The 12319-nt window shown below is 31.6% G+C and overlaps 3 protein-coding genes across 3 annotated transcripts; all 3 read right to left on the bottom strand.

The window, feature by feature from the left end:
- Nucleotides 1–5048: 5048 nt before the first annotated feature.
- Nucleotides 5049–6151, bottom strand: LOC107909286 (uncharacterized). The gene has a single exon (XM_016836760.2). The coding sequence runs from the start codon at nucleotides 5807–5809 to the stop codon at nucleotides 5294–5296; it is 516 nt and encodes a 171-aa protein (XP_016692249.2). The 5' UTR covers nucleotides 5810–6151; the 3' UTR covers nucleotides 5049–5293.
- A 1313-nt stretch (nucleotides 6152–7464) lies between these two features.
- Nucleotides 7465–8617, bottom strand: LOC107909285 (uncharacterized). The gene has a single exon (XM_016836759.2). It carries the CDS (start codon nucleotides 8058–8060, stop codon nucleotides 7626–7628), a length of 435 nt encoding a protein of 144 aa, XP_016692248.1. The 5' UTR covers nucleotides 8061–8617; the 3' UTR covers nucleotides 7465–7625.
- Nucleotides 8618–11117: 2500 nt separating this feature from the next.
- Nucleotides 11118–11777, bottom strand: LOC121214787 (uncharacterized). The gene has a single exon (XM_041089016.1). The coding sequence runs from the start codon at nucleotides 11775–11777 to the stop codon at nucleotides 11181–11183; it is 597 nt and encodes a 198-aa protein (XP_040944950.1). The 3' UTR covers nucleotides 11118–11180.
- Nucleotides 11778–12319: the final 542 nt, after the last annotated feature.

The raw sequence follows: 12319 nt of genomic DNA, 5'->3' as shown, positions 1-12319 counted from the left end.
ATTTTTTAAATGATTGCCACAATAATGATACCTACTTTGATCATTGATTTTATATATTATCATCTAAGTCAAATCCTCACTAAAAAAATGCAGGGTTGTAATTAGCTTTCTCATTTATATACCATTTAAGAAAATTATCATGCACCAATCATGAATCATGATATAGGCTAGTGAGTTTTCTGACATATATGGCACTCTATATAAAAATTACAGTTCATTTAATATTTTTAAGTAGCATTTAGTAATTTAAGGTATGTTTAATAAATTAAAATTTTAAATTTTATAAGTGTTAAATTTATATTAAAAAAATATTTAGTAATTTAGTAAATATAAGTACTGAGTAAAATTATGTGTCTCATAAAAGTAATGATTGATTTTAATTTTTTTAATTTTAATATTATTAATATAAATTTTTATATTATTTGGATAGTTTTGGATAAAATATAATTTATTTTAATTTTTAACAAAATAAAATCAATTTAACATTTTCCAGTCTTAAGTGATAAGTAACTGCTCTATACCTACTTATCTTAATCAAATATTTTTTTTGTTGAAAGTTTTATATCAATTAAAAGATTAAAATGATTATCAATTACAATTAAAACATTAAATGTTAAAAACTTTCGTTTTCAATAAAATAGAAATTTTTAATGGTTTATCAAATACACCCTTAAATTAAATATTTGTGATTTTTTTGAATTAAGTATATTTTGTGTTGATTTTATAATTTATGGAGATTAATTTTTTAATGGTTGGTAGCTATACTTTCCAATAATTTTATCTCTAAAGTTAAAAACTAAATTCTCTTCTAAAACTATAATATATTATCAATACGTTCAACACTTAGCGGAGATATTTGAAAATTTTCATCTCACAATACGTGCATAAATCAAAAGGAAATTCACAATATTATTTCATTAAAAACACTTTAAGGGACGTTTCGTTTGCCAAATCTTAGATTGAAATTATCTTGTTTGGTTTATTTGGTTAGGATGTAAGGTTACCTAGAAATACATTTTACTCAATTATCGTTATTATAAATTTTTTTCTTTTCAAAACAAGTTTAGTTCCTTTAATATTATTTTAGTCTTAATTTCCATAAAATTATGATAAATGATTACAATTCTTACTTTTTATTACGATTTATATAAGTAAATATATTGTTTTGAAATAAATTTATAAAACAAAATTATAATAATTTATGAAAAGTGATTGCAACATCAATCATAATTATAGTTATAATCATACTAATAAATAAATTATTTAATAAAATATAATGATTATAATTGTAATGTATGATGTCTACTAGTTCACCATTAAGAAAAAAAATAATTTTTTGTTTTTAATTACTCTTAAACTTTATTTAAGAAAAAAATCTAAATTAATTAAAATAATAAAAACAAAAGGTAAATTTGTCCAAAAATTAAGACTATGTCTATAATCTAATACTACTTAAGGAATGGGTTATAACAAGAGATTACACCCTATATTACAGGATAGCCGTAATGTGAGATTACGAGATGGTCGAAATTTTAAAATCTAAACACTGCCATCTCATTTTAAAATATAATATTACGAATCGTAATGTTGCATTCGAAAAATAAAATGCACTTAATTATTCCATATCAAATAATAAGCATCTTGTATAAATAATTAATCCTACTTGTTTTCCTACATTAGGAATAATAATAATGTAATAATGTAATAATGTTTGGCTTTTGGCAGTGACATAAACATTCATTTCTTCTTTATTTACTAACTTTTATTTGTTAACTATATAGTAGATCCTGGAATTGAGGAAATAATAAAGCAGATGAAAAAAAAATACTTATTTTAACTTTTAATTTAATTTTTCATATTTTAACTTTTAAATTTATATTTTTTGTCAAATCACCCCAAAATAGATAGAAAAATTAATTTTTTAAATTTTACTGATATGGCATATACATCAACATTTAATTATTTTTAAAATTTTAAAATTTAATTAAAAGCTAACATGTCATCCACGTGACAATCCGCGTGTATGTCAAGTCAAAAAAAATTAAAAAAATATGTTCATCCATTTTAGGGTGGTTTGACAAAAAAATACAAGTTTAAGAAGGCAAAAAATTAAATAGGAGGCTAAAATAATTTTTTTTGTAAAATTGAAAGGCCAAAAAGTCATTATGCGAAAAAGAGGAAAATGATTAAAAGTTTTTGCATTAAAAAAGAAGAAGAAAAAGTTAAGGTGGTAAGTTAGTAATTTTCTTTTATTATTATTATTATTATTATTAATTTAGTGCAGATTGATGTTATTGACAATAACATTTTTCGCCTTAAACAATTTACAGTTGTAGTTTGTTTGCTTTAGTTATTTTATAAATAAAATAACAACTTTATTTTTTTTATATTGTATCATTAATCATTATTTAATTAAATTAAATTTAATCTCACTGACTCATGTTGGTAAAAGAAGTAATAATTGAATAGTGGGTAAATTAGACATGGATTTGGACCTTGCAACCCACGTCCTGATTTTTAGTGGCATTGTTTCCAAGTAATCAAAATTCAAAGTCAAAAACTACAAATGATCCATTCCATCACCATCATCATCACGCTTGAAGTTTCACCTTAACACTCATTTACTACTCAAAACAAGATGACCCCTGATTTTAGTAGGTATTCATAGCTTTTTTTAATGAGTACCATCAATTTGTTCGAGGAATTAAAAAATAAAGCTAATTTTTTTTCCTTATTTTATTTTATTATTAAAGGTTTCATTAACAGATGTTTTAAGAATTCTTTTAATGCATTAAAATTTATGAAATTTAGGGTTTCGAGGATATGAATTGTTTAAAAATTGTATAAAGAATATGAAATTAATTATCACATTTAAATGTATATTTCTATTATAAACAATAATTTAATTTGCCCAAAAAGTATCTCAAAATCACTCATTAACCAAGTCTTATTATTAAACAAGGACCTCCATAAGATTACAACGAACGAGAGCAATTAATTAATTTTTCAGTAAATTAAATAATTGCTAAAATTCTCTACGGATAAAAAATATTTTTTATACTATATTTATATATTTGTAAAATTAAATAAATAAAAATAGTTTTTTATCTAATAAAGACTAATTATCTTAGTTGAAAGGAACATCTTAATCAAAGCTTAATTATGTCTTTGACCATGTCTAATTGAAGCCATATGGAAGAAGGATGCTTACTAAGTTTTAGAAAAAGACACTTGACTGAAAGAATGAATGGTTGAGAAGAAACAGTGGGTATATATATATAATATTATTATAAAGGTAGAGGGAGATAGAATCAGTCGACCCTTTTAAAATTTAAATCAGTCACATTAATTTAATTTAATAATGTAGTAATTAAGGACAGAGTATAGTTGACTCTTGGCTTAATTTGTCAGTGGATTATGAATACATAAGTCAATGTCATCAGATGTTAAATGAAAATTAAAGAATTTGCTTTAAGTATCTGCTTCCGTTTGAAGTGGAAGTGTGAAGTGGGTAACCAAACTCCTTCATGTTATGTCAGCAACCACATCAGACCAAAATTTATTATTTGGGCCAAGAAAAACTTGGGGTTCTCCTTATTAACACCCCCCCAAAAAAAAAATTCATTTTACGACACATACATATTAAGCCCATTCTTAATGTCTGTTTTGCTTGTTTTAAAGTATGAACAAGAGAATTATCATTTTCAGTTTCACTTCAGAACGAAATTATGGTTCCATAAGATAAATGTGTATAATGAAAAAGCTAATGAAAAAAAAAAGTCTTAATTGAGAGGTTAATTACATAATTAGTCCTTTTTCAACAGAATTACTGCCTCATCAGACCTTTTGACAGCAATTTCTTGGAAGATGGTCAGAATGAGACCACTTCCAATAAATACGGTAGCAGACAAGGACTAGAATCCTAGGAAGATGTCGAGTATCTAATGGTAACCTTGCCAAAATTATGAACCCTGTTACCAGAAAAAGCTGATGGCTTATTTGTGTTCATATAACAATCTTGATCATGTACTGTGGGGCGATTAACATGGATAGTCCTTAGGCCTTGGACCAACCTGCGGCCACAACTCTCTCGACACAAGACCAATTTCATTTGGAGGGTGTTCCAAATACGACAGTTCAAGTCTCAACATAGTGACATTAATGTTGATGCAAGTGCAGCAATCATACTAAGTATGTGCCATATGTTTGTCAACTGCAACACCATAGCAATGTATAGCTCCCATGATGATGCTGTCACCTGTACTTGGCTTGCCTGTGTTGTCCATGCTTGCAGCGATCTTTGCTCCACCGTGTTGCTCATCTAACTGCTACATCTCGTGTTGCATTTCTTACTATCCCTTCCATTCAATGTAGTACACGTTGGGAAACCACATGGACCATGAGTCAGAGGGTATAGCTTTCAGCCATCTTTAACAACATCAATGTTGATGAGCAGAAAGAAACAATCTATTTTACTAGACGGATATATACTCGTCACAAGTATGCTGAACTGTTTCTATGTTTTTCCATATATTCAAAGGATCGTACCCTATACTTGTATTCTAATATTTATCAGGCTAATTCGGTTTCAATCGAGAAGGCAATAAAAGCATTGTCTGTTCTACAAGTGGCTTAGGGTTGGGGTAGCTATCTGTCACACGAAATATACAGAATCACTAAGATAGTTTTCTCCAAGAACTTGATAAATGGCAAAATGATGCAGTTGAAGGGGGACCAAACTCACATTTCCACACCCTGACACGGCTTTAATAAAGCATGGGTATTGGGAAACGCAAGGGACCCTGGCCAATTCCAAATACTCGCAATCATTCCAAAGATTGCAGTTAACTTCACTAATGTTTCCAAAAACTCAAGTATGTTGATAAATTAATGAAAGTGGTAAGATTTAACATAGATACGATTTTTAGCAATTCAAGAACCAATGCATGTTGTAGGATTTGAATTGAAAATAATCGCATGCCATACCACCAATATGTATTGCATAATGCAAACACTGGAAAAATATCTACCCTGTAAACAAAAAAAAATTGAAAGGGAGAAGACAACAGGTCGTCATTCTTTTTATACAGAGAACAAACAAAAACAGGAATAAATGTTTTCATAGGCTTGTCTTTGCTTTGGTAACTTCTAATCTAAGTCAAATTAACAGAAAAACAAACAATGTCTCAAGATGGAAAAAAGAGAGGAAAAGTTCCCAAAATCTACATTTTCTTCAAATATCCACAAAACCAAAACCTGATCTCCAGCTAAATAAGGATTCAATTCAGCTTAATCACTCACCAGAATTCTTCCTGATAAGTGCAAAGTAACCCAAAACGGCACAAACAGCAGCTACAAGGTTCCCTTCCTTTAACAAAATCTTGAACACAAACCCAACGATCTCTCTAGTAATTTTCCTTCCTTCCAGCACCAAGGTCCTCTTTGGTTTCCCAAAGAAAGCAAGCAAAACCAGAACGGTGATCCAGGTGACCAAAGTGGCTGGCACAGCCACAGCCAGAGCTGCAACCATGGAGAGCAGCCCAAAAACTGCACCGAGAAGAACAGATGCATAGAGGGCAGGCCAACCAGAAGAAGAGGGTTGGGCTTGGTGTTTGTACCAAGAAAGTATCGATTTGAGGGAATTCCACAAAGAAGCTAAAAGGATGGCGTAAACTAGCACAAACAGAAATACCCATGTTCTCCTTTTGCTCATAATCGTTATAAATAACGTGTACGATGATGATGACGATGACGGAGGAGGAAGAAGAGGTGGTGGCGATGTTGGAGAAGTGGACGGTGGCGCTTCCATGTCTTTTCTTTCTATTCGAAGTGGCTTTGCTTAGGCTTTGATCTTTTTCTATGACTGTTCTATTTTGGTTTTAAGTTATTTTGGGGGTTTGGGATTGTTTTGTTGGAGAGTTTTGGTAGCTCTCTGTGTCCGAGACTCTGAGATGAGATGATGAAAAAGTGGATACTACCAGATTTGAGCGACCCAGTTAACGGGAAATACCAAGCGCCATTGGCGTCGAGGGTACTTAACTTTAGCACCTTGGCAGCGTATCATTGGGTCGTGTAGGATACGTGCTTAGCAGATGGTGTCATGGTTTGTAATGCTTTGAGTAAACCTATGTACCCTGTAAGAGACTAAAGGGCTACCTTTACAAACATATGGAAAATGTATTTATAACTGATGTTTTAATATTATTCAAAAGAAAATTGTTACCACAAAATATCTTATTCAAAACATATATAGAAATATATACTGATTCAAAAATATAGAGATTCAACGGCAATCTCAAAACAATCCAGCGTCCATTCAAAATTTCCATAATCGGACGATGCCTATTGTTTCAACTTGAAATTTCATCATTGACTTTATTTTGTTTTTAGAAACATATATATAAAATTGTTTATATAAGGATGAGTAGATGATGAAGATAGGTGGTTTACTCTGCTTAAAATATAGAGTAGTTAGTTAGAGTAATAGAAAGGAGGAAAGGAGATGTGGGTAGTTAGATCATATGTCTAGGCCTTGAGACTTATATACTTGTCGTCTTTTACCTTAAGGTATCACGAGTTAAATTATTATTCATAAGTCAAAGGGAAATAACTTGGTGTCATAATTTATCCTGAATCATCCGTGATGATTGAGATTTAATGTAGTAGTTAATAAATAGAACTGTTTGACATGCAAATTGTGACCTAAAAGCTTTCACGACAGATTCCCTCAGAAGATCTATTCGTATCACTTTGAGGTTTGACTGATCTAATGATTGTAACAAGGTGTAGCAAAAGTTAAAGCGGCTGAAAAATCACCCATTTTAGAGTTTAGGCTTTTAGTGTTCTAAAAACCTAGAATTTTCACTTTATTTTTTTAAGATTTGTTGTTTTCAATTAAAAGAGAATGATTTAATCTAATAGGTGAGAGAAATTTAATAATTATATTAAATTTTGATTAAATTTAAATCTAAATCCACACTATTTTTTGCATTTACAAAAGTTAATACTAAAACTTTATTTAAAAAAGATCTAAATTTTTAAACATTGGATCACTTGTGCATAACCTCTTTCATTCTTTTATTAGGCTAAGCTTGCAAAAGTCAGTTCCTTGATGGGGTTGCACTTTTGGCCTCTTTATTTTAAGTTTCTTTTCTTAAAATTATTATTTTTTGTAAGAAAAACGTTGAAAAGCAATAAAGTGGGATCCAACAAGACACTTAGGCCCTACTCCATACACCATTTATAGCCGATGTCGGTGAGAGTTTAGTAGGATGAATAATTTAGAGATGCTTTGCTTTGGTCCCCTCATTAATGGATGAACCAGCGCCACCACATTCTTGAATAATGCCTGCTTTTTTTTGTTTATCGCAGTTGCTAAAAATAAAAGAAAGAAAAAAAGGATTTAGCTCACAATTAGTTCAACCACTACAATTCACGTATATGTACATATAAATAAATGCTCGGTTTGACATTTCAAATGGCAGTACTTTCTACAATTCATTTCCATACCCATGATTCTACATTACACACTGCTCATGTCAGAGCAGAGTGAGAGTGCAAAATGGCTATAATTGGGATGCTAAAAGGGGAAGGGATTGGCATGGCAGCAAAGCAATCCTTTGATGCTAATCATACTTCTCCCTCCATGTGTAGAGTAAAAAAAAGACCCAAGAAAGAGCTAGCAAAATATCACCAACCACTTGTCTTGGCCAATCCCAAGCCAAATCCTCTAACCTTCTCTCAAAATTAACCCTCCAAAGAGCCATTGATAAATGAATGAGTATACACCCTTTGGCGAAGAAGCTCTGGAACTCTTTATCCTTCACAAAGGCTACCATGAAAACCAAGAACCCAATCACGAAAAGAAGCAAACCAACAAAAGAATTGGATGTCTGAATCAAGAGTTGATCATGTGGGGTTGACCCTAAAAGCTTTTCAGCCGTTTGAACACCGTGAGCAAAGATGTTGATCTCGTTGAGACAGAACATGATCAAGGACCCACTCGTTATTGCGATCGCGGAGTGAAGAATGCAGATCACGAAGAACATTGACAAGCCCATTGTATTGTACCGATTTAAAACAACATCACTTACTTCGGCTGTTATGTTACTTGCCTAGATCTTCTTCCCATCTGTCTTTACAACTCTAAATCACAATGCGGATTAAAGGGAAAAATAGTGGTGGCATTGGTGGGAGTTTCAGTGTAGTATAGCATATGGGAAGGGAATGTGAGAAGAAAATGAGATTGAGAAATTGAATGAAGAGAATCTGATCTGGTATTGGGATTAAACGACTAAAGACTGAGCTGTGATGTTGGTTGGGAAGTGTGCTTTTTTTTTTCTTCACTTTTCAGGCTGTTTTGTGTTCGACGGGTTTTCTGAATTTTCTTTTGTCGGTAAGACTTTGGGTTCTTTATAATCTATGAACCCCGTTGCTGGTTTTTTTCTCCAACCATTTTTGTTATTCTACTATTAATTTATTTGAAAATAATTTAAACTCTTTAATTTTGGGGAATTCTCTATTGATTAGAAGTTGTTAGGCGGAAAAAGTGTACTAAAATTATTATTGAAAGTGATTGCAGAATGGGTATTGAAATGTTAAAAGAGAACTTGTCAGACTCTTCATCGACGAAAATGTTGTTGGAAAGGATAAAATGATGTGTAGTTATTTCCAAGTACATCCCCACAGAAGTTAACATTGTAGCTGATTGGTTGGCGCAAATTTGTGAACTTCAAATAATTGATTTTTCTATGTTTTCTTTTAGGGAGTTGCTTAGAATTTCCACATTTAATATGTTATGTTGATTTAAGGTTATTTGTGCTTTTTCGTTTCTATTAAAAAATAAAAAATAAAAAATAAAAAGATTTAAGTGGAATTCTTGAACCATTATGATTATAATCGAAATTAATTATCGAATAAATAATTAAAAATTTATTGATAATAAAAAAACATTATGATAATTTTTAAATATAGTTAATAAGTGTGTTTATAGACCATAAAGTAATTGTTAAAAATGTAATTATTAATATAGTGATTACACTTCAGCGTAATAATATATTAAAAATAAAATAAGGGTCATAATGCTTAATTACCTATGTAAAATTTCAATTTTCATTTTTTTTTGGATAAATAAGATTTTATTCATAAAAAATGAAGAAGCAAAGTTTGCTACAAAGAAAAACAAAATGCAACAAAAGCAACCACCACCTTCTACACACTAAATCAGTATTATTTATAGCAACCTTTGTTCTCAGTAATCTATCTCGAACAATGTTCTTTAGTTGTGAAAATAAAACTTGTATTGATCTTGATGGGCCACCATGAAGTCTGTAGTTTCTTTCTTGCCAAATGAAATAAAGGAAAGCATTCCATGCAAGTTTGATAATGGTGGAATGCAAAGTTTTATGTGTTCCCACTTGCTGAATCCATTCAAGCTCTCCATGCCAAGAGCCTAACACCCTATGCATCTCACGTGCCTGCAATTTTTTCCCTACAACTCTTTTGAAAAGGAGCAGCACATAAAGATATGCTCTCTAGTTCCCATTTCCTCATCATTACACAGCACACAAAAAGAGTTAACTAGCAAACCCCAAGAAACCATTCTACTTTTGGTTGTTAATCTATCCAGGCAATGAAGGAATGCGTAGGAATAGTAAGGTTACCCCAAACAATCTTATGCCAAGGGATTTTGCATTGTTTATGCCTTAAAAGTTCCCAGCACTTCTCTGCTTTATAAACATCATCAAATCCCCCAATCAAAGGAACAAGACTTCGAAGCTTGAGTAATTTTTTCCATGCCCAACTATGACTTGGTTGAGCTTGGACTTGCAACACACTATGACCCTTGAGAGTGTAAAGATGAACCCAAGCAACCCAAAGAGACCCTCCTTTCACCCACACTGACCACAGATTTTGCATCATACAAACTTTGTTCTAAAGAACCGAATTTTTAACTCCAAGCCCTCCTTCAGCCTTGAGATGACATATCTATTCCCAACTCATTTTTGCTCCCCTTGCTGAACCTTCAGAACCTTTCCAAAGAACTGCACAACTGTGTAACTCTTTTAATAAACCTGGTAGGAAGAAACATAACCCTGCGCTAGAAATTTTGAATACTCTTTTAATATCATTCCCAACTCACTTTTCAACCTGCCAAATGTTTCAATTCACTTAATTTAATGAGATCCACTATTATATCACATATTGATATGCATAGTTATAATTAATTACACTAAAATCTAATCATTAAGTGGTGTTTTAAATATACTCTGAATATTAATTTACTATTTTCTCAAGAATTAAATGTCTAATATTATCAAATGAATCAATTAGATAAAAGTACAGGCTAAAAACTTAAAAAAAAAGGGAACAATAGTGAACATTAATTATTACAATTACATGAATTTTCATATCATATATATTTTTATAATTTCTAGATTATGCCATTCTTGACTTGAGGGTGGGGGTGGGGGTGGGGATGGAAAGATGAGAAAGAAAGAGAAAAAAGAAAATTTCTTATAAAATTTTGAATTTATATAACTTTTTGATACATTTGTGTACTCCTATCATGTTAGAAATTATTTATATCATGTTTTAATAAGTTTTTCAAATTTTTATTCTATCTTAAGTCATTTTGTATTTTGTACAAATTTTCACAATATTTTAAAATTTTTTATACAAGGTTTAGAATTACATATAATCTTTCCTCAATCTTAAAATAAGGAGGATAAACATGTTTGAGCGCATCCAAACTCATATCTTCCTACATCAAGGACAATATTAATGTTAATCGGGTTAAGACTCAATTGATATCACTATATTTCAATTTTAATGAAAATTGGTTAAGGTTTAATATTAAAATATGAATAATTTGTGATCACAATTCAATTTAGAGAAAAAAATTATTACGTAATTATTTATATATATTTAAAATTATGTATTTAAATAGATTGGTTTATGTGTTTACTCAAATGCTCATTTAAGATTTGCTTATGATTAATTAGAGAAACTTTTAAAAGGAAAATTATTTAAATAATTATAATTTTAAGTTTTTTTTTTGAAACAAAAACGACCACAAGGGTCAACACAATTTATTAAGAAGCATCATGAATTACAGTGTTGTGGATTTCCGGCGGATAATCCATTCCGAACAAACAGTTTTTAGCCTCACTATGCATTTTTTAACAAATTAAATGAGCTACAGTATTACAAGACCGTTCGGTCCAAATTAAACTGGCAGATTTAAAGGAATTGAAGGCAGCAGTGCAATCCTTGATCCGTGCGCCTATCGTGGTGACGTCATTGGCTGAATTACTTAATCTGTTGACCAGTCCCACGTGATCTGTCTCAAAAAGAACGTGGTCTTTTATATTTAACCTACAAGCCATTTTAATGCTTTCTTCAAAAGCCATGCATTCGGCCTCTTCCACCGACCGCCTTCCTTCTTTGATGCCTCCCCCGCCACCTAAAACAAATCCTTCCTCATCTCTTATAACCATCCCATATCCGGTTTTGTTTTCACCGACTGTAGCATCAAAATTTATTTTAAGGACATCCTTTGGAGGTTTTTTCCACCTTTTCTCCACGATATTCTGTGATAGTAATGGTACATTCGACATGTTGCATATTCGAAATTCTTTATTCAGACTGCTGGCTCTTTCCCATATCTGCTTAGCCTCCTCTACTTTTCCCCTGAAAATGTAGTTGTTTCTGTTGTTCCAGTAGTTCCATAAAGTTGTCATCAAATCGGCCATAGCTCTCTTATCAAGGACGCGCATCAAGTCTTCCAACCAATCGATACACCGATCGTAAATCTTGGAAATAAAACTCCTGGACCATCCCCCTATCGCAAGAATAGCTCTCGAGGTCGGGCAATCTTTTAACGCATGTAACAGTGTTTCGATTTCTGCTCCACATCTCGGACATCCTTTGTCAAACCCTTACCTGATGGTGGCGATCTTGCAATTCGTAGGGAAGATTTCATGTCTTACCCTCCACGTAAAAACCCGGATCTTTGGTAAGGTGTTAAGCTTCCATATGGCTTTCCAGAAGAATCTGTGAGGGCCGTATCCCATCTCTTTCAGCAGCAGCCAGGAATAGGCAGACTTTGAAATAAAACTTCTATGAGGGTTGTGAAACCAAATTATTTTATCAACTTGTCCCACATCTCCAATGGGAATGTTACAAATCTTTTCGCCCCAGTCTTGACCTTACACTTGCTTGACTTTGTTTGCATTCCAGCTTCTACTGTCCGCTTGCCATAGATCTTTAACACTCTTTTCATTTTGGTTTAAAAAGTTGCTTCTAATAACGCCCCCAT

Source organism: Gossypium hirsutum, chromosome D02 (genome assembly GCF_007990345.1).
Source record: "Gossypium hirsutum isolate 1008001.06 chromosome D02, Gossypium_hirsutum_v2.1, whole genome shotgun sequence".
Lineage (NCBI taxonomy): Eukaryota > Viridiplantae > Streptophyta > Magnoliopsida > Malvales > Malvaceae > Gossypium > Gossypium hirsutum.
Note: the sequence above shows the minus strand (reverse complement) of the source record. Positions and strands in the feature narration are given on the sequence as shown.